The sequence below is a fragment of the Xiphophorus couchianus genome, chromosome 13, assembly GCF_001444195.1.
Source record: "Xiphophorus couchianus chromosome 13, X_couchianus-1.0, whole genome shotgun sequence".
NCBI lineage: Eukaryota > Metazoa > Chordata > Actinopteri > Cyprinodontiformes > Poeciliidae > Xiphophorus > Xiphophorus couchianus.
In genome coordinates this window covers 2,706,592-2,732,350 of record NC_040240.1, presented here as the reverse complement: position 1 = coordinate 2,732,350, position 25,759 = coordinate 2,706,592, and the positions used below count along the sequence as shown (strand labels likewise).

Genomic DNA, 25,759 nt, shown 5'->3' with positions numbered 1-25,759 from the left:
CTCAGGTCATCAGAGGCTTACTGAAGTTCTGGCCAAAAACATGCAGTCAAAAAGAGGTAAGGCTGCTGAAGGAAAGGACGACTATCTCTCTACACACGCTCAGTCAATAAGCAATGCTCTCCTCTGTGGTGGTTCAGGTGATGTTTCTGGGAGAGCTGGAGGAAATTCTGGATGTGATAGAGCCCACACAGTTTGTAAAGATCCAGGAGCCGCTATTCAAACAGATCTCCAGATGCGTTTCCAGCCCACATTTCCAGGTTAGTGATGTCCCATAGAAACCTGACTGCTCTGTTTGGATCTGGAGATGATTATGTGTGTGTGCACTCGCGTGCTTCTCTGTAGGTCGCAGAGCGAGCTTTGTACTACTGGAACAACGAATATATCATGAGTCTGATTGAGGAGAACTCCAGCGTCATCCTGCCCATCATGTTTGCCAGCCTGTACAGGATCTCGAAAGAGCACTGGAACCCGTGAGTCGTCTTGCACACCTTACATGAACATGAACAAACTGTCTGTTTAGGGAATTATTACACAAAACATGAGATAAATCTGTCTGCAAATCAACAATAGTATTTGTTCTAGTTCAGATTTCAGTGTTCCCAGAAATAATGAAAACTCAACTCAGTTAGAATGGTTACCGATGAAGGGGTGGGGCAAATAAGAACTAGAAAATAAAATATATCTGTCAGTGTCCCCTGAACAAATGTGCTACTACTGGTATGTGTGTGTAGTGCAGTACGTTTCCCTTAGTTGCTGCTGAGTACTGGGAGACTACATTACCCGCTTACTGCTACAAAAAGAAAACTAAATTCAGATAATTGGTTGGAGTGCTGCAGAAGGAGAGCCTTGTTAAGAGTACCATACCTGCAAGAACTACAACTGTGTGCATATTTACATTTTAAGCTTACAAATCTAGGTATAGTGATTAATCATACAAAAACAACAATCTACATTTAACGACGCTTATGGCTGGAGGAAACAACTTTTTGTTTAAAATGTCAGTCAGTGATGGGAGAAAAACATGTTGACATATGTCTCATCCTGTAAACACCTGTAAAATTTAACTCATTACATAAAAACTAAGCTGGGTTTTCTAGCACAAGACAAAGTGATGACAACCTCCCTCCCCCCGGTCACTGGAGGTTTGTCCACTCCTCACTAGCCTTAGCATTCATGACAGACTCTGGCCCTGTCCCAATACTCGCACTCCCTCCCTCGTTCCGCCCTTGTGTCCTTCAAATGCGCATTCATGTTGAAGGGTTTGAGTGCGTAGTGTGTACCACATTCTCCACATCCAATAAACTGAGCAGAAAAAAGAAGAAATAAAGAATAGTCACAAACTAACTGTGAGGAAAGTAAAATAAAATGTCACAAATGCAAGACAAATCTTTAATTAAGATATTAACATATTGGTATAAAAATTGGGCATTTGTGATGTTGCAATGTGTAAACACTCTTGGGTAAAATTATTTCACTTTAAAAATGGAGATTATTTTTTCTAGAAAGCAGTATTTGTGAATAAAACTTATCCAGAGGAATAAATATATCATGATTTAACTCTTCAATCCCTGTTATAAGACCAAATTTTATTATATTAAAACTTAAAGATGGAATTTATTTCTAGCAAAATATCCACTTTTGAAAATCTTTCTAAAAACATTAATGAAGTCGCAATTGAAAAAGGTGTATGGTCTCAAAATCTCAGTCACAAAACACACAGAAATTTATATTTATTTCGAATTTCTTTTGCAGAAAGTCACTATAGGGAAAACTTTATACATAATTATGAAAATAATATCTAAAGTTTTTTGTGGGAGTGGAGTAGAAAGCTATTTGGTTCTTATTTTCCTTAGAGATATCATTATGATTTTTAAAGAATTGTTTTCTTCTCAGGGTAGAGAAGAAAACTGATGTCAGAGTTCCTTTTGAATTTCTTGTAAAGTTTTTGGTCTATAAAGTCACATTCATAGTTTCTTTTAAAAAGGACATTTTAGTTCCATTAGTCTTTTTATTTTTCAACTGTAGCATCAGGCATTTTTTTTATATATATGTCATATGTTTGTCCTTAACTTGATCTTTATTAGCTCCACTTTATACCAAGCTGACCTTTGGCTGCATAAGAGATTGTTTTTATGCGTAAAAAAATCATGTCTCTAGTCAAATGGCAGACGGTTAAATTGAATATTAGTACAATCTAATGTGTATTTTTTGCCCTGTTGGAAATATGACAAAGTTAATTGAGCAAGCTGTCTGTTGCAAAAAAAAAAAATGGAATAAAATCAGAAAAAATCAAAAGTAACATATTGAAAAACTTTTTGTTTCTGAACATGTGATTACATAGAATTTTCTTTATTCAACAAGTCATAACTAAACACATATCTCCAACAATGACTTAGGAAAGCAAAAATACCTTTACTGTACTTCAGGGGTGCCCAAAGCCTCGAGGGTCGACATCCTGCACGTTTTAGTTCTTTCCCTGGTGGTACCAACAACCTATTCAGCACGTCAATTTTCTTCTTAGGCCTTCTAACGAGTCATCATTTGATTCAGGTGTGTTAAACCAGGGAGAGAACGAAAACATGCAGGATGCCGGCCCTTGAGGACCGATTTTGCTGTACATTTAAAATAATTTGTTTTGTTGTAATTGTGCTTTATACCAGCACAAATGCCTAAAGAGTGACCAGTCCCTCCATTTTGGACGTTGAAGTTACGAAACGGGCATTCTGTCCCAATTCTCACATTTTTGCTGCTTCTAAAGCTGCACACTTGAACCCTTAGGTGCACTTGACTGAATCCACACTTCACATAGGGGCATAGGGTGCGCACTGAGCATTGGGACCGGGCCTCTGTTGGGGTGAATCAGCTGTAGCGGAGTGGGGAGCTGTGATTGACAGCACTAAGACCCACCTCCTGGCTCTGATTGGTAGTTTCTGACCATGCTGTATTTCTGTAGATGGCAGCAGGACTACAGGGTTGTCTCCATTTTTCACAGATCTGTCTCTTATTACACTGTCACAACATAGTGACTGTTTTAATAAATATGTAAAAAAAAAACAACAAAAAACATTTTTAAGTGACATACTGCAATTTTAGTTCTTAAATTTAAATGTTAAACAATTTAAGGCTTTTAATGCATCTATGGTAAAACCATTAAATCAGATTTAATAGCATTGTCATTCTTAATAAATATGTTGAAAGTATAGATTTATGGTCTGTGTTAAATTCTTAGCATTTATGGGGCCCCTGAAAGTCTGGGGGCCCCCCAAGCACCTGCCTAGTCCTGTTGTGGCTCAGGATGGCTCTGTGTCTAACCAGCATTACACGGATTGTTTTAAGATCAAGCCAACAACTGATCACTTAGCTAGGATCTAACTGAAGAGCAAAAATGTACATCATTTATATAAATTCCATTTTTTGGGTTTGCTTTTTTAAGACTACAGTTGAGTGTTTTAGTGCCAACCGAGACTTCAGTGAGTCTGTGGTGGAGCGCCCCCATCGGGGCAAACCCTGTTCTACCATAGAAATGATGCATTGACCTTTTGTACTTCTTTCTCTAATGTGGAAGAGTCTATTCTGAAGCGTCTGTCCATTCTTTCCCAGGGCCATCGTAGCGCTGGTGTACAATGTCCTAAAGGCCTTCATGGAAATGAACAGTACCTTATTCGATGAGCTCACCGCCACCTACAAGTCAGACCGTCAGCGGTAAGAGCCCAGAATCCTGCCATGCAGCAGAAGCATGCAGAACACGCACAGTCAGACTGAAGCAACATTTTGGTTTCGGTTATGCACCTACACTGCTAAAGTATTCACGGCTTCACGCTCCATCTTTTCTGCATTTTATGACATTCTAAGAACAAACTTGTCACTAGAAGTGTATTTGACGGACCTTCACAGTGTTTCATAACTGTGAAGTGGAAGGAAAATATGTGGTCTTCATAAATAACAGTTAGGTGTGGTGGTTAGTTAGGTGTGGTGTCCCTGCCTGACTGTGGCAACCCCAATTAAAATCCTGAGCAACCCATCTACTTCCGACGCATGTACATATGTACATTGACGTTCTACTGTATATAGACTGTAAGTGAATGATTTACATGAGAAAAGGAAGAATTTAAAAGTATGATATGTCCACTTTAAATTTCCCTTGTAATCAAAGTATTTTTTAATTTAAATTGATTTTTCATCCAGTGTAACAGAATTTAAGCCTCTTTGCACAGAAATCTGGTGTTGAACTGCTGGACTAGTTCTACACCACATGGTACCACACTCCTCACCATGAGTCATTTGCTACACGTGCTACTTTGTGAGACTGACTCAGACTCATAAAATATTGAAGTTTGTGGTTGGAATGTGACAAAATGTTTGAGTGTGAGAACTTTTGGATTAATTTGGGTTTTGTATTCCAAAACTCAAATTATTCCAGTCCAGGAATCTTTAGGGGCCTCATGTATAAAGCGTGCGTATGCACAAAAAATGTGCGGCGTAAATGTTTTACTCACAAGTCGGCATGTATAAAAATGAACGTGAAGTGAAAGTTTTCATAAATATATGCAAACTTTTGACCTGCCATGAAAATGTGCGGCAGCCACGCAAACTTTTTTTGTGGACAATATCAAACTACAGAGCATCAAAACTCATCTAGTTGCACTGAAATCTGACTACATTCAGTGTTTTTTAGACCGAGAAACATCAAACCCGACGTTTTTCATGATTAATATTTTATTGTTTAAACCCAAACAATGGAACTGATCAACATTTATCTTGAGATCTAACACACACACAAAATAAAAAAATAAAAATAAAAGTATGTGAAAACCTAACTCAAATGTAAATAGTACATTTCCTCAGTTTTTGTCTCATAAAGATGTAATTGGTCTGTGCACTGAAGTGCGTGAAATACATTTGTGGGGTAATTTCATTCTCACTGAAAAAGAAAACAGTGTTGGATCAGGATATTAACTCCAAACATGTCAGGTTGATTATTTTTAAGGTGATCAAGGTGTGTATGCAATCACGTCTATAAGTAGCTGCGCAATGCTGTGTAATTGAGGAGTGCTTTGGCTCTGATGGAGAACATCGTCATTGGAAGGATTCAGAGGGAGTGATTGATCAGAGATCATATTGATCTGCTGGGAAATGTTGATGGTGGTTTATTATCGTTTAGATTAATCCAGACTGATCATCCTGGAGCTCTGAGCAAAGCTTAAGAAGGAGCCGTGCGGTACCGGTACCGGTGCAACTGCAGTCATCCTTCAATGGAGCCATGCCCACTTTGTGAATGAGCCTTTATGAACAGAAAGCATCTCTATTCTGTAAATGTACAACTTGTGCACATGATTTCTCTATTTAGAATAAACGTCCGCATTCCTCACTCAAATGACTCTGACACGCTGTCTGTCTTTAAATCCCGGCTGAATGCGCTACTGTTCAAACAGTCTTAGTGTACTCTTTTATACGAAGGCCCAGGACGTTTCTAGACATGTCTACTTGTTGTGTGTGTATGCGCGTGTGTGTGTGAGCTCACACCTATTGTTCTGTTTTAGTGAGAAGAAGAAGGAGAAGGAGCGTGAGGAACTGTGGAAGAAGCTGGAGGACCTGGAGCTGAAGCGGGGCCTTAGGAGTGACGGGATCATCCCCACTTAACAGAGACAGAGCCCTGCTCCCCGTTCATCCCACTCCCACTCCCTTCCACTTCAGCCATGTCTGCCCAGAGCTCGTGATACAGGCTGTGGTCTCTGGACTTCTACAGCACCGCTGGTTTCTTAATCCTTTTATTATGATTTTGTTCTGTTTTGTTTCCTCTTGTGTTTGTGCGACTTAGTTTACTGTAGATTCATCACGTCTGTTTTCATTATTTCAGCAGCACTGTAAATAATTATTTTCCCCTAATGTTATTGCAAAAAGATAAAAAAGAACAACAATAATAAAAAGGAAAAAACTGAAATGGAGAAAATGACTTGTGTGTGAGGGGAATCTAAACAAAACAAAAAAAACAAACCAGAAAGCATCAAAAAGCCGTTAGGTTCCTGGGTTTTTCTTCACCCCACTCCTCCTTTTCAGCGCATCCCACATTTAACTTTCATTTTTGCTCCTCTTGTCGGTGTCCTCTCCTGTCTGGATCGACTAGATTCAGCGTTGCCCTCCAAAAGTAGTCCTGGATGTGTGGTCTCTCGCCTGTTGGCAGGTTGTCCATCCTGCAGGAACAGACCCACTCTGTAGACGAGGCCCTTCTAAAGCCCTCTTGAGTGTGTTTACATGCATGGTCATGAACGTCACAGGAAAAGCTAAGAGATGTCTGGGTTATGTTTAGTTCAACATGTAGGCTTTCCTTTCGTTTTAGAGGAAAATTTCCTGTATTTGAAGATCCTGATGTGAGGATGTTTATTTTAACAGCTCCAGCACAGAATAGAAATACAGCAGGTTTGTTGATGACAGTTTGGAATCCTCTTCATTTCTGCATGAATGCACGAGTCTGCAAGCTGTTGTTGGTCGATACATTTATGCACTGAAAACCGTAGGATTTTTGGCTTTAATGCATTTAATGAATGGAAGACTATTTTTTTTATTATTTGACCCTCTGATCACCATGTCATGTGAAAATTCTTGCTGATTGGTGCAACTGATAAACAGCCTCTGATTTTACTGATCATTGGTGAACAGCAGCAGTCAAAGACGGAATGATAATTTCCTGTCGATGCCTGATTCACTTCCTGTTGAAGTTGGTGCTCTAGCGGTTAGATTCAGGGTTTATTGTTTTTCCTTTGCTTTAGTGCCATCTAGTGGTGGGAACAGCAGAAATGGCAAAAAAAAAAAACACTTTTAAAGTATATATTCTAGTTTTTAAAAAAAAGCCTCCACCAGAAATATGTGTTTAAGCCACTGTTCCGTTTTATTGTTTGTATAGTGTGTAGAGTGTTTGACCAGTTTCAGTTCATGATCATTTCTCGCTCTGTGGACTGCATGTAAACACACTCTCATTCCCTCTGTTAGAAATCTATTGGTCTCTTCATTCCTCAGTTCTTCCAGCTGTAGGAGACATGTTGGTAGCAGTCTGGTACTGGTACCAGGCTGCCGTAACTGACACACCAAGATATAAACAGGAACAAATTATAAAGTGCACCAAACTCCTCTTCCTCCTTTTTGCCACTGGGGGGCGCTGCGTTGACTTCACAGTATTACTGCAGATTAAAGACAACCCTGTACATTATTTAATGCAGTACCCTGATATTCCTGTATCTTGTAGTAATTTAGCTTTTTTTTTTTCTTTTTTTTTTGCTTAGGAATTAATTGTGGAGAGGATTATCCAGTATATAAAGAGGTATTATGGAACAAGACTTCCTACTATACATGTTAGTGTTTTCCCCTTTTGGTATGTTAATTTTTTTGTCTCACTTTCTCCCTCTGCTCTTGGTTTTTATCTTTTCAATATTTTTTGTTCATTAGAGATATATGCATATGTATATCTTTTTTTTTTTTTTTTTTGAGGGGGAAGGGGCAAGAGTTTGAGTGGGGCAGCTAGACATGAGCTCAGAGCTCGGGATGGGCTGGGGTAGGGTGGCGTGGGGTTAAATGTGATGAGGAAGCTTGGAGGAGATTGCGTTTAACTGTTGGGACCTGAGAGTGATCCGCCCCAACACGACCCCTTCCTCCCTTACAGAATTGATGTGTGGTGTAGAATGGCCCAGATGTAATATGATTTAAAATCTGAAAAAAAAATATCAAAAGGGTTGGAAGAATACAAATGTTTAATTATTTTAAAAAAAATAAAGAGATATTAAATTAAATCTGTTTTGTGATAAAGACTGGAATGCTGTTCTGTTGTTTTTCTTTTCTCCAGTTTTAGAGTTTGATTTTCCTGAGTTATGATGTGGTTCCAGATCATTTGCCATTGTACAGATTTCTTTGTCCATGGTTTTGTATGGGGAAAGCCCCAAAAGAAAACACTGACAACATAAATTAAAAGGAAAAGGGGGAATGGTGTTCATTTGATTATTTTTTTCCTTAGAAATAAATCTATTATTGATGTTCTTCACATACTTAGAAAAATCAAGAAAATAATTCATGTTAAATCTGAGAAGAATTTATTTAAAGAGCTGGAAATTTCCCATGCAAAAATTTAGAAAGATTGCAAGATTTTTTTGTGGGAGGGGAATGTTGTTCTTATACTAAGGAAACATCCTCATCTGTTACTGTAATTTCAATTAATGCCATAAATTCAGTTCATAAAGGGAAACCCTGCTGACTCGTCACACAGAGCAATATATTTCTGAGATTTATTTCTGATTTTAATTATGGTTTACAGCTAAGATACTTGAGAAAAAACAGGTATTTGATACACTGTTCTTTAAATTATTCTGTCTAAAAACAATGTAATAAACCTAAACAGACATTAAAAAAACTATTTGATACAATAGAAAAATAGAAGTTAATGTTTTGCATAGAAACCTCTGTTTACAACGCCGTACCTCAGTTTCCTGTCCAGGGTTGAACACGCTGGTCTAATATGATATTCTAATTTTCTGAGACCCTGAATTCTGCAATCAAAAATTAGTTTTTAAGGATGAATGTCAGGCAGGAAAATCTGTTAATCTCCATTTACTCAGGTGTTGTTTGGGCCTAATGCTCAAATGCACCATGGCATGGAGGTGATCAGCCTGCGGTTCTGCATAGGCAAACTCCAATTGCTCTGATAACTGCCTTCAGATCATCTTTCTATTGACAATAGCCCATAGATTCTCTCTGGGATTAAAGTTGGTGTTTGTTGGCCACCCAGAACAGGAACATTGTGGTCATTGTAGCAGCTTTTTTGTACCTTTGGCAGTCTGAGCAGGTGCCAAGTCCTTCTAAAAAAAATCAAATCAGCATCCCCATCCAGCTTATCAGCAGAGGAATCATGAATAGGTCTAGAATGTTCTGGTAGACTGGAGTTAAGGTTATTTTATCAGCCTTTCTAGTAAGACCAGATCAGGGGCCTCAAGTATAAAGTTTGCGTACGCCACATTTTACGCACAAGTCGGCATGTATATAAAAAAAAAAAACGTGGCGTGAAAGTATGCGTAAATATACGCAAACTTCTGACCTGCCGTGAAGATGTGCGGGAGCCACGCAAACTTATTCCGTGGACAATATCAAACTACAAAGCGTCAAAACTCACCTAGATACACTGAAATCTGACTACATTTAGTGTTTTTTAGACCAAGAAGCATCAAACCCGATGTTTTTTTTTAATGATTTTAATATTTTGTTTCAACGTAAACGACAAAACTGAACCGCGTTTGTCCTGACACAATAAACTAACATGCACACAAAATAAAGAAAACCAAAACAAAAGGATGTAAAACCTCACTCGAATGTAAAAAAATTCCTCAGTTTTTGTCTCATAAAGATGTAACGCATTGGTCCGTGCGCCAAAGCGCACGAATCTGAGGTAATTTCACTCCGACTGAAAAGGAAAAAGCTTGGTTGGATCAGCAGATTAACTCCAAACAGGTCAGGTTTGATTATTTTTAAGGTGATCAAGGTGTGTATGCAATCACACGTCTATAAGTAGCTGCGCAACGCTGTGTAATTGAGGAGTGCTTTGGCTCTGATGGAGAACATCGTCATTGGAAGGATTCAGAGGGAGCGATTGATCAGAGATCATATTGATCTGCTGGGAAATGTTGATGGTGGTTTATTATCGTTTAGATCAGGGGTCTCAAACTCGCGGGCCAACTGCGGCCCTCGGGACGATAGTTTGTGGCCCTGCCTTAATATGAAAGTTTAATGTTAGTGCGGCCCGCGAGTTTGATATAATTGGCACTTTTCAGTGTTGTGTGCAGAGCTGAACGAACTTACCAATCACGGTGGAGTATATTACTCTCGGGGGCGGGACATCGGCCGGGCCTATTTGCATTTTCTATTTGTCATTATTTGCATGCGGTACATGCGCAATTTCCGCGGCCGCTCCCGCTTCACGTGCTTCAGCATCCAGTCTAGACCCGGAAGTTACTGATCAGTGTAATGTAATTAAGGTTAGGCCCTGTAACGCTTGGGTTGTGTTTAAGGGAGGAGAGGAGGCGACAGATTCGTCAGGACGGTCAAAAACTCACAACCACACTGGTACTGGGAATTCCCCAGTGTTGTCCTTTAATAAATACGCTCTTCACCAACCTTACAAAGCCCGGCTGAACAGCTGCTATATTATCAGACATGAAAATTGAGCAGCGTCCAAACAACCCCTAACATTACTATAAAGTTAGGGAGCTAACATGTCCGCCTAGCACGTTTCTCCCACGCTCTCTACAGAGAAGCCGTGGCGCATACTTCTGACATCATTAGCGATACTAGAGTATCTTAAAGAGACACTACACAATTACGGCTGTTACAGCGCCGGACTACGGCCAAATATGGTAATAGGCAATCAGAAAGGTTCGGCTGAGGAGACCGTGTGTGTGAATGCGGCCCAGCCTCACCCAGACTGTACCTCCAGCGGCCCCCGGGTAAATTGAGTTTGAGACCCCTGGTTTAGATTAATCCAGACTGATCATCCTGGAGCTCTGAGCAAAGCTTAAGAAGGAGCCGTGCGGTACCGGTACCGGTGCAACTGCAGTCATCCTTCAATGGAGCCATGCCCACTTTGTGAATGAGCCTTTATGAACAGAAAGCATCTCTATTCTGTAATTGAATTGGTTCCAGTCTGACATAAAGAAAAGGTAACGTCTCATCAAAGCTGACAGATGTCACATATGGGGTACCCCAAGGTTCAATCCTAGAACCTCTCTTATCCAATATCTATGCTCCCACTAGTTTAGGTTTTAACAGGAAATAAGATTATGTATAACTGCAGAGATAATACACAGATTTACATTATGATGTCACTGAACCCATCCAAGCACTTAACAGATGCTTAGAACAGATAAATGTGCCAAACATTTCTCAGTTGAACAGAAACAAAATTGAAGTTATTATCCTTGGACACTACATCTTACATAGGGAATATGTAGTCAGCACACAGCTTCAGTTATTACAGCTAGAAACTAGCAATGAAGTGCAAAATCTGGTTGTGATGATGCACTCTGACCTGAACCTGACCTGAGTCACATAAAGACACTTACAAAGTGGGCCTAGAGAAACTCATCCATGCGTTTATCTTTAATCACATTGATTACCGCAACAGCGTCTTCACATGTCTGCCTAAAAAGAAAATCCATCCTCCAGCTGCAGTTGATTCAGAATGCTGCTGATGGCGTTCTGACTAAAACCCAGTTCTAAAGTCCTTCCACTGGCTCCCTGGAGCTCAGAAAATAGACTTTAAAATAATGTTAGTTTACAAATCACTTGATGACTTAGAACCACAATACATTAAAGATCTGCTGTTGTTGTATCAACCTTCCAGGCCTCTCAGGTCTTCTGGTTCTGCTCTGCATCAGAACCAGAATCAAACATGGAGAAGCAGCATTCAGCTTCTATGCACCACAGATCTGAAACAAACTTCCAAAAAATTGCAAAACAGCTGAAACACTGAGTTTCTTTAAATCTAGACTAAAAACCTACCTGGTTAGAGTTGCATTTGAGCCATAATAATGAAACGTTGACCAACATATTTGTGTATTCATCATTTTGAAGATGGCACTCATCAAAATGTAATGTTTATCACTGGTTTGTCAATTGTTACCTGTATGCTGTCTTTGTAATGTAAAGCACTTTGAACTGCCTTGTTACTGTCATTAATACAAATAAACTGGATTCACTGAACCGCGCGCAACAATACGAGCACCAAGCTACACCATATCACTTACTCGGCTTGTGTGAACTCATCGCAAAGTTCAAAAGCACCAAGGCCAAAGTTAACAAAAACACTCTTTACTTTGTCACCGACACTCAGATGAGCTGAGTCAGGTGAGCTCTAATTTTTTAAGGTGTACAGATAAATGTTTGGGTGGCTGAATAACTCCCAGTATCTGTGACACAGCAGCTTTCTGGTTCTCTTTATCTCTTCATTAGAGTCGAGGGACAGAAATATTACAAACATATTAAGCTGACAGCCCTTACAAAAGTCAAAAGGCTTGTTTTTTCAGAGCAGCAGCAGAGTTATGTCCAACAGTCAGCCATGAGGAAAAGGAGAGACTCCATCTCCATAGGGAAACTTCCTGTATCGAACAATTCTGATTGGTTCTTTCAAATTCTCCATCCAATCAAAGCTCATATATCCCAAACAGCCAATCCTGTATTCTGAACCTGATGTGTGTCTGGTACTCCGGTCCTTATGGGACTGTTCCTGTTCCAACTCAGCACAGCAGTTCTGTTGGGTCATCTGAGTTCGGCCTTGAACAGGGGCCACATCTACAACATGGTGCCTTAGGCCCAACTTTGAACCACTGTTGCAGGCCTCCAGCCAGTTAACATGGAAGAAATGTTCTCCTTTTGAACAGTCAAACTTTTAAAACCAGATAAAAACATCAGTGAGATGTTGATTTTGTTTGTGACTCCAGATGTTCATTCAAAGACTTGAATCTTCTTTCACTTTTGATTTTTTCTGAAACGACAAAAAAGGAAAGTAAGAGGGAAGAACTAAGACAGATGGAGTCGACAGCAGATTTAAAACACATGATGGTGTTGACCTTGTAAAGCGGGCTCCAGGGTAACCAGATGGTTTATCAGGGTGGTCCTTGCAGCTTCTCTTCCCAGGTCACCTGGGAAACGCAGTCAGAGAGGATTAGTTCAGTCCAATGTGAGGTAAAAAACCTTCACTAGATGTGTAAGCAGCTATGATGGGTTCAGAGGTCAGATCTGGACCATCGTTGTGTTTTTAGGCTATGTGACCCTGAATGTCCTGAACGACACTGTGCATTAGCGAAACATGTTTCACCTCTTCAACTTTTACTAAGACATAATTCATAACATTCATGCAAAAAATACTAAAGTTAATAAAGGTAAAGGAGTTCATGGTGGTTGTTGACAGAAGCTTTAGATTCAAAGTTTTTCTGCTCAACTTGGACAAAGAGTTCTGTTTAATATTTAACCTTCATTTTATTTTGAAAGTTGACAGATTTACCTGACATGTGGATCTGCTCTTTAGTTCTGTTTTTGAGAGATGGCTTTGTCACTCTGGAATGGCGTAGCTTCAGGAAGGATTTGTCTTCCTCAGCAGGTAAATCGATCTCTACCTGACGATGGCGCCGTGACTTTACAGCCTGAAAATAGCATCACATTTTCTGATTCTTCTTCTTTGTCTTTAACTACTTCTAATTAAAAAAGGCTACAGAAGATGAATAGATACTAAAAACTAGACTCAGTAAATATGTTGCATTTTATATAATAAACTGTGACAGAAAAATACATTACAGACAGTATAGAAGAAAACATCAATAAAAAGTTGAGTTGCTGTTAAGTTTCAGCAAAAGCTAGAAAAACTTTATACATTAAAAAATCATTTATTGAAACATTAGTCAGTGTAAGCATACCAAACAGTACACACCTCTGATGGTTCTTCATAAGCCTTAGATTTGATGGCTGCCAGGAGCGTGGCTCTGTTGGAACACTGAGGACACAAAACAACAAGTTACTGCCGGTTAAAAAGCCTGACCTGCTCATTCTGATTTTGGCCAATTCCAATATGTTTTGCCTACAATGTTACTAAATATAGGAAGTTGCTGAGTTGGCAGGGTGACTGCTCTTAACTACAAACACGCAGACATGACCTGGTGGGCCGGTCAGTCAGTCAAACCTCTTGCTGCAGAGCAGAAGAGCACTGTGGCAGATCTTTAGACCTTTGCTGACACAGATAAGATCAGGGGATAAGATCAGCTTCACATGTAAGTATCGGCTGATCACCGATTTCCCAAAATTAAGGAACCTGGAGCTGATTTATCGGTGCAACTCTACTAATTAACTGTTAATTTTAGTAAAGAACAAAAACACTTGACGTCTCCTCCTCAGGGCTCCTTTAACAGCATCTAACATGAATATTAAACTCATTCTTCAAACTTTAGAAGAGTGAATAATAACCCATTTTAAAAACATACCTCCTGCTGAGATGAAATCCTTTCCTGGCTGGGCTGGGCTTCATCGACTGTGTCCTTTCAAGACAAAAGGCAACAACCATTTGAGAAAAAACAGTCTTGTTCAGCTGCTGGCAGTTCTCTTTAAAGCACCTATCAATGGAGGGTGAAGTTATGTTGGACAACCGCAGATCAATGTTAGGAGACATGCACCATACAATTCACTTTCATTCTGGGATTCCTCTGCCTCCTCCTAGTGCTAACTAGAAACAACCAATCAGAGTCAGGAGGAGGGTCTTAGTGCTGTCAGTCATGCCCATCATTTTTTTAAAAAAAGAACTGCCATTTTAATTTTATTTGTAGGTTTTAAAATAAAGAAAGGTTAAGATCTATCAATGAGATGTTGATATTTGTGGAAGATAAAAAAAAGGCATGTATTCTTAATCTCATCATTGAACAATATTCAATGAAAAATAACTTAAAAACTTGCTATACCTGCCATTAGTATTATGTCTATATTTAAATACATTAGTAGGTTCTTTATCCATCATAATATTAAGAGCAACCATGAAAGGAACCTCATGCTGCAGATATAATAAAACAGAAGACTGAATGCATCAGATACATATTCATACAAAAACAAACAAATTACAATGTATGCTGAAATGAGAAACAGTGCAAGAAGAAAGCCATTTCCTATTAAACAATACACTGGCTTTATCCTAAAGCTTTACTAACATATTAGTCAATGAAATGTTTAATGATTTCAATAAGATTTGGGTATAATAAGTGCTAATAGGGGTTAAAAGTGATTAAATGTGGAAAGCTCACCCTGTTCTGCTGCCAGTTGTAGAATTCCATCACAGCGCTGCAGAGCTCCAACACGATTCCACCACGGATCAGGCTGACAGACGCAGCAGCTGCTGTGGACATCTGGGAGCTGATGGACGCCTTCGTATTTTTGTACAGCTCATGGATATTTGACATTTCCTGCAAGAGTCAAATCAAAACCATTTAAGCAAAATTGATCTTTGGAGGCGAGGCAAAGCACAGCAGGCCTATTTCCAAGGCAACCAGGTGTTAGCTTAGAGTTTCCTCAAGATGTTTCAACCCCTGTCCAGAATCCTGGCTGGGCAGTAACTTACACTTGGGAACTGTGTTTTTTAAGCAAGAAGAAGAAGGGTGAAGGACGCCATCTTTGTCAAAATGGAAAAGCCCAAAAACCGGACTGAGGGGTGGAACAACCCTGTTCTGAATCCCATCATGAATCCACTGACCAAGCACACACTCACACTCTACTGCAACCGAGCCAGGTGGGGCAGGCAGGTCCTTAACTGGTGATTGGTTACTCTGAACTCACCTCACTCAGCTGAGTATTTATCAGTTCCTGAGGGCGACATGGTCGTTCCATGAACTCATCACACAGCTCTGGCTTCTCCTCAGTCCTCTTTCTGCTGTAATGAAGCTGAATGGAGACAAAGAGGAGAGTTGGGCGTAAAAGAAACCTTTTACCTCGTCAATGAAGGTTTGTGTCAGACTGCTCACCAGAGTGGGCATTGCAGTGAAGAGGAAAGCTTTGCAAGTCATAAGCTGTTGTAAGATGTAGGCAACGTCGAGGTGTTGAGCATCCAATGATTCCTTCTCAAAGTTTCTCACATCCTCCCAGTCCTTCAGGGCCACACGGATCTGCAGCCAGAGACGAACCAACAGGGCAACATGATGAAAAAATGAGTAGACTGCGGTTTAAACAGAGGGGATGTGTACTGTAGTCCCGACCTGTTCTGGAGGTGAGGTGGTCTGGCAGTGGTAGAAGCTGTACAGCAGGTACAGACCACCCACACGGATCTGGAAGCTAAACGGGGGCATGAAGTAGCAGTAAGCTACGTCCAGGACCAGACGGCAGAAGGCTCGCTTGTTGTGGCTCTGTCTGTCATATGGACAAAAAAAACCAAATAAACAAATACTGACCGTAAGGTCCCTGAAAGCTAGGAAAGGAGCAGAAAGCTTGGAAAGCAACTTCCTCAAAACATTAAGTTTTATCAACTTAACTACATTAATAACAGAATGTGACAACTTCTAGAAAATTTCACTAAATGCTTGTTAAGTTTTGGGGACAGCCACTTCGATGCAAACGGTCCTAACATTAACATTAAAGTGTTTTCTGTACCTGAAGATATGAACGAACTTCATCTCCTTCCAAATGTTGGAGAAAACCTCAAATCTGACCGACTGTGTTTGTTGGAAGCGGCTGAGCAACGCCTCACAGTCTGATTTCACAGGTTTCCGGTAGGACTCCATCTCACACTGGATTCAACAACCAGGAGCAGCAAGAGCCGATAATAACGAGCAAAAAGTTAGTCCGTCAACGTTTCATAGAAATCTATTGAGAAGTGGTGGCCGACTGGACCAGTGACACCCAGCTGGACTCAACCACGGACTCCTCGGTTCTCACCACAAGTCTAGAACCGATCAGAAACCTTTCCGATGAGAATCGCCGGTTGCAAATATTCTTCTTCTTCTTTTCTATTATGTATTGCAATGATTGCAGCTACCGGATCTTCTTGTTTTCCCTTTCTTCTTCTTCTTCTTCTTCTTCTTCTTCTTCTTGTCTATTATGGTGCATCGTAAACAACTTCAAGCTGCATACCGCCACCTACTGTACAACACTACCTCACATCCATTCAATTCTATTTTTTAATTTTGTATTATGAAGATAAATAAATAATGCTTTCTTTAATCTACATATCCTCTCTGTTTCATTCAGTTCCCAATATTCTTTTAAGACTGGATATCTGTCTTATCGTTCTTACTATTTTTCTCAGTCTCTTCCTTTCAGATTCATATATTTTATAATTCATCAGTGCATGTTCTACATTTTCTTTCTCTCCACATTCTTCACATTTATAATTTTCGCCTTGTAAATTAGGCATAAAATGTCCTTTAAACAGGTATGGCCTTCCCTTAATCTAATCATTATCATTTCTTCCCTTCTGTTTCTATCACTAATATTTTTAACTAACACTGACTTTTTTATTTTGTATAAATACATTCCTTTCTTACCTTTGTTCTAACTTTTTTTTGCCATATTTCTATTTCTTTACTCTTAATTACTGATTTTCCGTCCCCTTTCCCAAAAGGAGTTGTAGTTGTTGTTGCTGCCTCTAAAGCCCTTTTAGCTCATTTTTCTGGCTTTTCATGGCCTTTTCCTCCTTTGTGTGCTGGTACCAACAGAAAAAATATCAGTGCCACCCCTGTGTAACCTAAATAAACTGTGCCGAATTTCTAATACTATATCTTTCCTGTATTTCCTTTTCCATGAGTACTTTCTATTACTGCTTTGGAACCTGTGTACATCACCACCCTGTCTGGTCGAACCTCCTCTACTTACTGTGAGCTTATTATGACTGCCACCATCTCAGCTGTAAAAACAAACAGTTTGGAAATGTATTTTAAACTCTGGAATAAATATTACGCTTTCCGCACTTCTCTTTGTGCTCTTAGAACCATCTTAATATATTCTAAAGTAATTGAAATATGAGTTTCTTAAGTACATATACATTTTTACACCTACTTCATTTAGATTCTAATAATTTTTCATTTTTCATGTCTATACATTTACTTTGGGATATAGCCATGGAGGAATAGCACTAATCAGAGTAAACTGCACATTTTCCTTATCCTCTAGACACAACCATGTCTGTATGGCATCTTTGAATGTAAATAGAGCAAAGTTGGAAAAAGTAGCTTTAGTTCTGAGGGAGTTTTGCAGAAACCTATGTTCTCCTTGAATATCTTGAATAAGTTTACTGTTTGCAAGCCTCTGTAGGCTTAAAAACAAAAGTTTTTGTGTCTTGAAACAAAAATATGTCTAAACAGCATGTTTGAATATAAGTAGAGCAAAGTGTGACACTTTAGATAAAACTACTTTTAATAAATTTCAGCAGAAAAATTGTAAAATGAACAGTTTGAAGAAATGTACGATATTCTTGAATGTCCCAGTTCAAGAATGTATTGCTTATATATCGTTGTAAGCTTAAAAACAATATTTTTATTGTTTTAAAAAACAAAAATTTGCCTGTACAATGTGTGTGAATACATATTGTACAGACGTGTATTTACACACATGGGACACGCGTGTACACACATGTACTTATGTCTCAGCTACATAAGTACAAACTGAAGAGTTTTGAGAAACTCTTCAGTTTGGATTATATGTTCATCTTTATTTGCTGCCTAACCATTCTCCAGGATTCTCGGGTCATCAGAGAGATGCAGTGGAGAGGAAAAACTCCTCTTTAGCAGAAAGGTTATGAACAGCTGCTATGATGCATCGAACACATTCTTTAAGTGTTTGCACTTCTAAGAGCAGCCAGTTGGGGGCATCATTGGCCCTTTTTGCTCTTTCTCTGTTAGGGAATCGGGCAGCAGCTGCTTGTCACATCCCTGCCTTTGCTTTGTCATCTTCCTCCTCCTTTCTCAGGAAAGGGACCACCACACCCTGCCAGCCAATCAGAGCTCAGCTCCACCTCCTCCATCACATCATCTCGATCTCTAAGGTAACAGAGAGCCCCCCTCCCCCCCACCACCACCTCTCTCCCTTTTTCTCTCTCAGTCTCTGTTTCCATACTGAAAGGTGCCGCATCATCCTCCTCCCTCCCATCTCACCATCCCATGCTAAGCTCCTGGCTGGTTAGCATTAGCCCATCTTCTCTTAACCTGATCTTGCCTTCTCTGCAGTTGGACTGTCAGTTCATCAGAGGCACCTCCCCGGTTGGCGACTCCTCTACCATTTAACAGAGAACAAGAAGGCAGGAAGATGGAATGAAGGAGAGCAAGAGTAGCAATGTGGTACGTACTTCTGACTTGCTCCGTTCCCCTCCCCATGCCTGAAATGCATGTCTGTGTGTCTGTAATCCTGACCAGAATGCTGCTTTATTGAGCTGTATGATACTGAAACATAATCAGGAGAGGGCTTGGGGGGGGGCAGCAGCAGAGGGAGGTGACTCCCTGGATCTGGCTGAGCTTTTGTTAAGGAGGCCTGCTTCTTCTGCTAATATTCCTCCGCCTGCAGCATACTGAGAGAGGCCAACACCTTCCATATTATTCATCTGCTCCCTTACAACCGATGAGGTTAGAAATGTATAAATTGTGCTGTTTATTATTATGGGCTGCTTGTGATGGAGCAGAAGCTGACTCTTCTATGATTTCATTTGATGTTGTGTCTGCACAGACCTGATTCCAGCTGGATGCTGCTCAGTTGTTTTTAAATACTGTTTTACTGCAGGCAGGTCTGATGGGATACTTTGACTGTTCCTCTATTGATCTTTCTAAACTACTGGGAGTGTCACAGCATAACTAATAGTATGATCTAGAAGCCAGTAGTCAAGGGAAATATGAGTAATCAAGTTCGATAGAGGGCACTGGAGATAGGGTGCTTGACAGATGGAAGTAAAACAGCTCAATGTTTGTTGTGTCAAGAAGTTTTGTTTCTAATTACACCAGGCAAAGTGGTTGAATGTGCATGTTAACCATTTTTAACATTTTTGTTCTACATTTTGGTTACATTTTTAGCACAAAAAGGGTAGCAGGTGAGTTCTGTTGTCCTTTGGAACTGAAGTTGGCAAATCTTTATTTCCTTTTTTAAAAGTAGAATTTAAAGTTTTGAATCAAGTGCTAACTTCAGTATTGTGTTTCTCACCTGAGAACATTGCAAATAAATCTCATCAATGTCTACTAAAGACTAAACTTGTACTTATGCATTATTAGGCCTCTATGGGTTCCGACCATAAATGGTAAACTCTATGAGAATGCTGAGTCTGGACAGAATCTAAGTCTTTGCTTCAATACCTGGGACAATTTCCATAATTTGATCTTTTTTTTATTGTATTAAATGTTCTATCCGGCAGTGTAGTAATCAGAATTGTTGTTTGAGTGCCCTAAAATCCTAAGCTTCACATGAATCATTGTAATATAACTGTCAGATTTTGTTAAAGCAAGAAAACATGTTAGTTTACTGAAGGACTACTATAGGTCTGCTTTCACACTGGGTTCATTCTCTGGCTCTTAACAGGCCACACATCTCTATTAAAATGCTAGGTTTTTGTGAAGATAACGTCATGATACATCATTCCAGAACTTAATACAAAGTTACTAAATAAAAACCTGCACTAGATTGGTTTAATAAGTATGCACAGTCTTGAAGTATCATTTTGCTGAGGTGCCTGTGGGATTCATTTCAGAGTCCAGCCTTGTTAAGTTCACACCAGCTGTCAGTTACAGTGAAAAGAATTTAACTGTCTTAGTAGGATTTTGCTCTTGTGCATCCTTGAGGCAAGGTTATAGCTTGTAGAGCGGTTTTAACAGATCAACAGAATGTTGTACAAACATACTGTATGTCAGTCAGGAGAAGTGCATGTTTATCACTGGTTCCAAAAGCTCTGTTTGACCAAAACAAGCCAAAAGGAAAACACCTTCAGCTATCTGCTAAAAGGTTGCAAACATTAAAAAATTTACTGAGTTCAAGTGACTTTCAGATCTACAAAAAATGACTTTGTGAAGAACATCAAAGTTATGGAATGGCATAGCTGGAGCCCATAACTAAATCTACCAACGGCTGAACGGCTGTTAGGTCTTTGGACAAGAGACATCCTCACAATCTGAGAGATTTGATGAACTTCTGCAAAGCAGAGAAGGCTAATATTCTAAAGTTAAGATTGTAGTGTGAGAAGACTCCTTTGCCAAAGGCAGACTGAATGCTGTAATTGAATGGAAAGATAGTTCAGATTTTAAAGGTTAAAGGAAATGCAAATTTTATTATAGCAGCTTTTTAAATTTCCCATTTTCATTCCAGAATAGTTATTTGTTTTCTTTTCACAGTTAATTTGCCTACACTTAACATCACATTATTCTTGGAAAAAGTCTGTAATTATGATCTGATCTTTTCACATCAGCTGATTTTATCAGGGATGTGTAGATGTCTGAAAGCCTCTGTGAGGCTGGTTTGATGAGAATCACCAGACCAGCTGATTGTTTCTGTCAAAGACGCCAACAGGATCCATCAAACTGGATGCTTCAAGCATCAAGATGTTTTTTATAAAATTCTGTTGTGCTAAGTCCTTGGGTTTATTTATATCAGTTGTCAAGAGCTACTATCCTGGAACTCAGATGCATCCCTGCTCCAACACACCTAAATAAAATGAATGGCTCACTACCAGGCCTGTTCAGAGCTGAATGACCGCTGGTGAGGGAATTCAGCCTTTCGATCCCAGTCTGTTGGAATAAGGATGCATTTAAAAGTTGCAGGACCGTGGCTCTTGAGGACTGGACTTGAGCACCCCTGATTTATATAAAAATGGACAGTACTAATCACATTTTCCTAACAAATACCAACTAGCCAGATGTTGCTGTTTTGGAAGGAGTTCTTTGCCACACTTAAAGAATATTTTGATGATTGCACATGCCCACTAATATTTGTACATTTCAATATTGAATATCTTCTAGCTATTTTTTAATGCACAAATATGCACATCTTCTAAATTTTTTAAATTACTATGCCCAGTTTTACATTTCATTTAAAGTGCATACGTGGCATGCAACAAAAATAATATGAATTGCGCTAAAATCTAAATATACTAAAATCTAATATACTAAATATATTTCAGTAATCATGTTAAAATCAAATGTTAGAATCTGGGATAGTCTGCGTGTTCTGTTAATCCTTTGTTGCAGTTTGTGTGCCCCTCCTCATGAGGGCGCCAGATAGCAGCAATCCTGACCTGCTACAGGTGTTTCCGTCACACCTGCGGCTCATTTCCACCCCCTCTGCGTATGGATTTAACGCCAGCACTTCGATACCTAAGCTGGCACCCGCAGTGGTAAATATCTGAGCTCCCTGCCTGTATCATGTGCCTCCTAATTCTGCTTTTGTGCTGTTCTCCTCATTGTCTCCTTGCTCAGGTTACCTTTACTTATCTCTGGATTTCCCCAGTCACGTTCTGACTTCCTCTTTCCTCCCCTATTCAATTGATTCTGGACAAACTCCCATAGCTGGCTCTCCAGCACTTTCACCACACGGCTTCCATGACTGGAAGACTACTTTTAGAATATCTTGTCATGCCTTTTGGACTCTGTAACGCCCCATCTGGCCTACTCATCACACCTGCAAACAATTGCAGAAATTTCAGGGATTAGCCAAATTCTACCACAGTCTCACGCTCTCAGCGAGGCTTCTCCCCCAACTACTCTCACCTCCACCAAGATCCCGTTTTCCTGGACTGCTGAGGCTGAAGTGGCCTTCCTCAAATTAAAGAGATGTTTCTCTGAGACCCCCATCCTTATTTAGCCCTACCCTCAGAAGCTGTTTGTTGTTAACATCAATACTTCTGAATCAGGAGTCACTCTCATCTCATCAAGTGCTCTATCTTGTTCAGTGGAGGTCGGGTTTCAGCCTTCCTTACCTTGGTCATGTCTCTGAACATCTTCTACTTAGCACTGCAGGTAGGTCGTAGTCCTGGAATGACAGCACTGGAAGATAATGGGTTCCTGGTAGCTTCATGTTTGATTGTTCTCAAATCTTTGACAGTTAATTTGCGTCATTTTTTTCTCAACACATGTTTTGTTGACTATTTGCAGCAAAATGTTTGATGTTTCTGGGATCACGGCCCAATGTTTTAACAATTTCAAAAGTGCTGCATCCCTCTGGAAGACTTTTTACAATTTTGGACTTTCAGAGTCACTTAAATCTCTTTCTTGGCCCATTTTATCTGAGGAAAAGAAGCTGCCTAATAATTATCTACACCTTAATACAGAGTGTTTATTTCCATAGGCCCCTCCTTCCCTCATTAAAAAAATACACATTAGCTGATATGTTTATCCTCAACAAGCATATCAGTTTGTTGATATGTTTGGAGTTGGAAAATATGGATATGATGATATGGTCAAAACTCAAACTTGCCTAATAATTGTGCACACAGTATAGTTGTAATAACTGAAGCTGTGTGCTGACTATAAATCATTCCTCTTTAGGTCAGTTTTGTTTCTGCTCAGCTGGAGAAAGTTATGACACATCCACACATTGATTTGTTCTAAGCATCTGTTCAGATTGTTGATGAGTTCAGAGTCAATGGGGGATCATAATGTAGAGCTGTATATCATCTGTGTAGTTATGGTTGGTAATCTTATTACTTGTTTTAACCTCAGGTGATGGGAGCATGTAGATATTGAATAAGCAAGGTATTTACTGAATACAACATTTAGTCAAATGTACCATACATTTTATAAATGTAATTTATTCATGTATAAAATCTAGTAGATTTTTAAGTCATTTTGTTTTTCGCTGTTGATGTTCATCTCCAAATTCAGATTCTTTTGATTAATCATGAGACAAAACTATAACAGAAATGCCACAGTTCTAAAAATTACAACTGAAGCTATTACAATAGAAATAAAATAGACCAATGCAAAACGTTTGGGTTAGAAAAAACAAATTTCTTCAATGCTCAATTTATGCCAGTAGTTACCATAATTATTAAAACATAAGTATTAAGTTTTAAACAAACTTGACAAAGACTATATTGTACATGAACAGCTTGGCTTGGAGCCAGCACCCAGACCTGCTTGCCAGAGTTGCCAGAGGTGGTGTGTGCTGGTCGATCTCATTCCATCTGGTCAATAATGGATTTTCCACACAGATTGTTCTTCCTGCCTGTTTGTGGAACATAAACAGGCCAGTAAGCCATCTCGTTATAAAATTATTCATTTTTATTGAGATTTTGTTTTGTACAGCTGAAATCTAGTGAATATGTAAAAGTTGGCTCCTGGTCTAATTTCCAAAACCCTTCAACATCTTCATTTTGACTTTAAGAGCTCTGCATGAGCAGACATCAGTTTATATCAGTGGACTCTTGCATCCTTACACCTGCAAGCTTCTGTGGCTCCAAGACTCTGGAACTCTCTGAGGTCGGGTGAGCAGGGTGACTTTTAAAAAAAGCCACATGGAAATTTATCTTCATAAATCTGGTTTTGCTTTAAGTGTCTTGTGTTTTTATTTTGTTTGCTGAAGTACTTTGTATAAAATTGGAGTTCAACTAAATATTAAACTAAATTTTAATTCAATTGTATATTAATTCTGCACACTAATACTTGCCCATTAATCATGCACACATAGATAGTCCTAAAAAAGCCACAATCTTACTTTTACTTTCTTAAAAGAAAGACTAACATCAGGTTTGAGATATTCCTAACATCTTGGATTGACTGAGAGCGCTGTAGTTGTTCAATGATTAAACTTCAAATAAATTGTCAAAGCTACAACTTGCGTAATAATTGTGTGTAAAGTTAAACTTCTCACTTTTAATTAATCACATTTGTTATTATTTTAGATGCATAACAGATAATGTGTCTGTAATAACAGATTATGTATCAATTATTATGCACTGTTCCAAATGTGAGTACATAATCTGAAGGCACATTTGATCAAGGTGGTGCAGTGAAGGTTGTTCATAAAAAGCTTGAATGTCTTTTCTTTCACACAAGGATGGATCTTAGTTGCTTCCTGATCCCTAGAGTGTCTGCTGTGTCACAAATAGTTCACAGACCTGTTATGTAATGGTAAAAGCAGAATCAGCCAGAACCCAAAACACAGCCACAACAAGAGGATGGTTAACCAAAAAGTTTTATTACTAAAGTAAATGGTGTAGAAGGATGTGGTCACACTAGTGGGTCAGGGACGAGGAATCCACAGGGGTCAGGAGTCCAGCCGGGGGAGGGGAGGGTGAATGGACAAGGGGAGATCTGTGAGGGTCTCAGGGGACAAACAGACGACAGGGGCAAAATCCACCAACCAGAGGCTGAGTCGTGAAATGGTCCAGGGTCTCAGGCAGTGAAAATCCAGAATCCAGAAGGCAGGAGGCAGGGTCAGAAACAGGACTTTCAACAGCAAAAGGATTAGGCAAAAATCTGTTGTCAAAAACAGGCAGGATCAGAAACCAGAAAACGCTTTGAAACATGAGACAAGGCTTGAAAGCTGTGACAGTGGCAACAGACAATCTCGCACTGAGCTTGTGAGGAGCAGCTGTTTAAGTAGGGACCAGCTCAGTGCAGGTGATGGCAATGAGCAATCAACACAGCCAAGGGAGAGCTGAAGGGCTGGAATCATGACATGTTAATAATTTATTGCATCTCTCTCAAGCTCATTTTTAGTTGCTGTAAATATGTAAAGTAAATGCTAATGTACAAATGATCATTTATTTTACTGAAGTGATCTGCATATTGAGCAAAAATGTGAACCACTCTTCCTGTCATTGTATAATGCAAAAAAATGTCCTATCTGCTTTGAAATGTAACAAATTGTGGTGGCAAGGAAGTTATGGACTGAGTGAAATACTTGAAGAACTAGAAAATTCCTGAAGAAATTTAACCGGGGCCTGCCAAAGTGTGCCCGTGGGTTTGGACCCAGCGTTATGATGCTAGAAATTAGCATCAATGCTAAAGAAAGCTGCAATCATATGAGGACAATGACAAGAATGTTGACTAACATGTACTTGCACCGTTCAGTATGATAAAGTAAGTGTATCAGCTAAAATTAGCAAAAATGCTAATGTTAGCATCATTGCTGTCACTGGCATGTGGGACATCACTAGGATGTTTTCTATAATGGACTTACTCCATTCTGTATACTGAAAATGGCTAAAAAGTAAAATAAATAGCTAATAGCTTATTAAAGCTAAAATGCTAATGCTGATGAACTGCCATGCTGCGCAAGGCAGTTCCCTAACCTCAGA

The 25,759-nt window shown here is 39.4% G+C and overlaps 3 protein-coding genes and 1 long non-coding RNA gene across 10 annotated transcripts in view; 2 read left to right on the top strand and 2 right to left on the bottom strand.

Annotated features, from left to right (window-relative positions):
* The window catches only part of ppp2r5eb (protein phosphatase 2, regulatory subunit B', epsilon), a 47,637-nt gene extending 39,876 nt beyond the window's left edge, over positions 1-7,761 (top strand). For all 5 annotated transcript variants that reach the window (XM_028035545.1, XM_028035546.1, XM_028035544.1 and 2 more), the window contains 5 exons: positions 6-56; positions 138-257; positions 343-470; positions 3,601-3,702; positions 5,541-7,761. In XM_028035545.1, the coding sequence (XP_027891346.1) occupies positions 6-56; positions 138-257; positions 343-470; positions 3,601-3,702; positions 5,541-5,640 (501 nt within the window). In that variant the 3' untranslated portion in view covers positions 5,641-7,761. The remainder of the gene's footprint in view (positions 1-5; positions 57-137; positions 258-342; positions 471-3,600; positions 3,703-5,540) is intronic.
* The window catches only part of LOC114155592 (uncharacterized), a 226,595-nt gene continuing 208,297 nt past the window's right edge, over positions 7,462-25,759 (bottom strand). The window contains exon 2 of the long non-coding RNA XR_003597787.1: positions 7,462-9,419. This is a non-coding gene — a long non-coding RNA (uncharacterized LOC114155592). The remainder of the gene's footprint in view (positions 9,420-25,759) is intronic.
* On the bottom strand, positions 11,826-16,578 carry LOC114155584 (snRNA-activating protein complex subunit 1-like). Its single transcript, XM_028035550.1, has 10 exons — positions 16,147-16,578; positions 15,756-15,906; positions 15,525-15,665; positions 15,340-15,444; positions 14,811-14,969; positions 14,004-14,057; positions 13,457-13,519; positions 13,034-13,172; positions 12,600-12,671; positions 11,826-12,514 (listed from the first exon to the last, which is right to left on the bottom strand). Exons 1-10 carry the CDS (start codon positions 16,275-16,277, stop codon positions 12,438-12,440), a joined length of 1,092 nt encoding a protein of 363 aa, XP_027891351.1. The 5' UTR covers positions 16,278-16,578; the 3' UTR covers positions 11,826-12,437.
* Positions 18,586-25,759, top strand: part of akap6 (A kinase (PRKA) anchor protein 6) — a 176,975-nt gene continuing 169,801 nt past the window's right edge. For all 3 annotated transcript variants that reach the window (XM_028035523.1, XM_028035522.1, XM_028035521.1), the window contains exon 1: positions 18,586-18,827. The gene's annotated coding sequence lies outside the window, so the exon portion shown is untranslated. The remainder of the gene's footprint in view (positions 18,828-25,759) is intronic.

Excerpts from the sequence above, each read along its gene's own strand:
- LOC114155584 (XM_028035550.1), bottom strand. The coding sequence starts at position 16,277 with ATGGAGTCCTACCGGAAACCTGTGAAATCAGACTGTGAGGCGTTGCTC. Across the intron at positions 14,058-14,810 it reads ACAACTGGCAGCAGAACAGG|GACACAGTCGATGAAGCCCA; the intron begins GTGAGCTTTCCA and ends TTGTCTTGAAAG. Across the intron at positions 13,520-14,003 it reads GGATTTCATCTCAGCAGGAG|TGTTCCAACAGAGCCACGCT; the intron begins GTATGTTTTTAA and ends TTGTGTCCTCAG.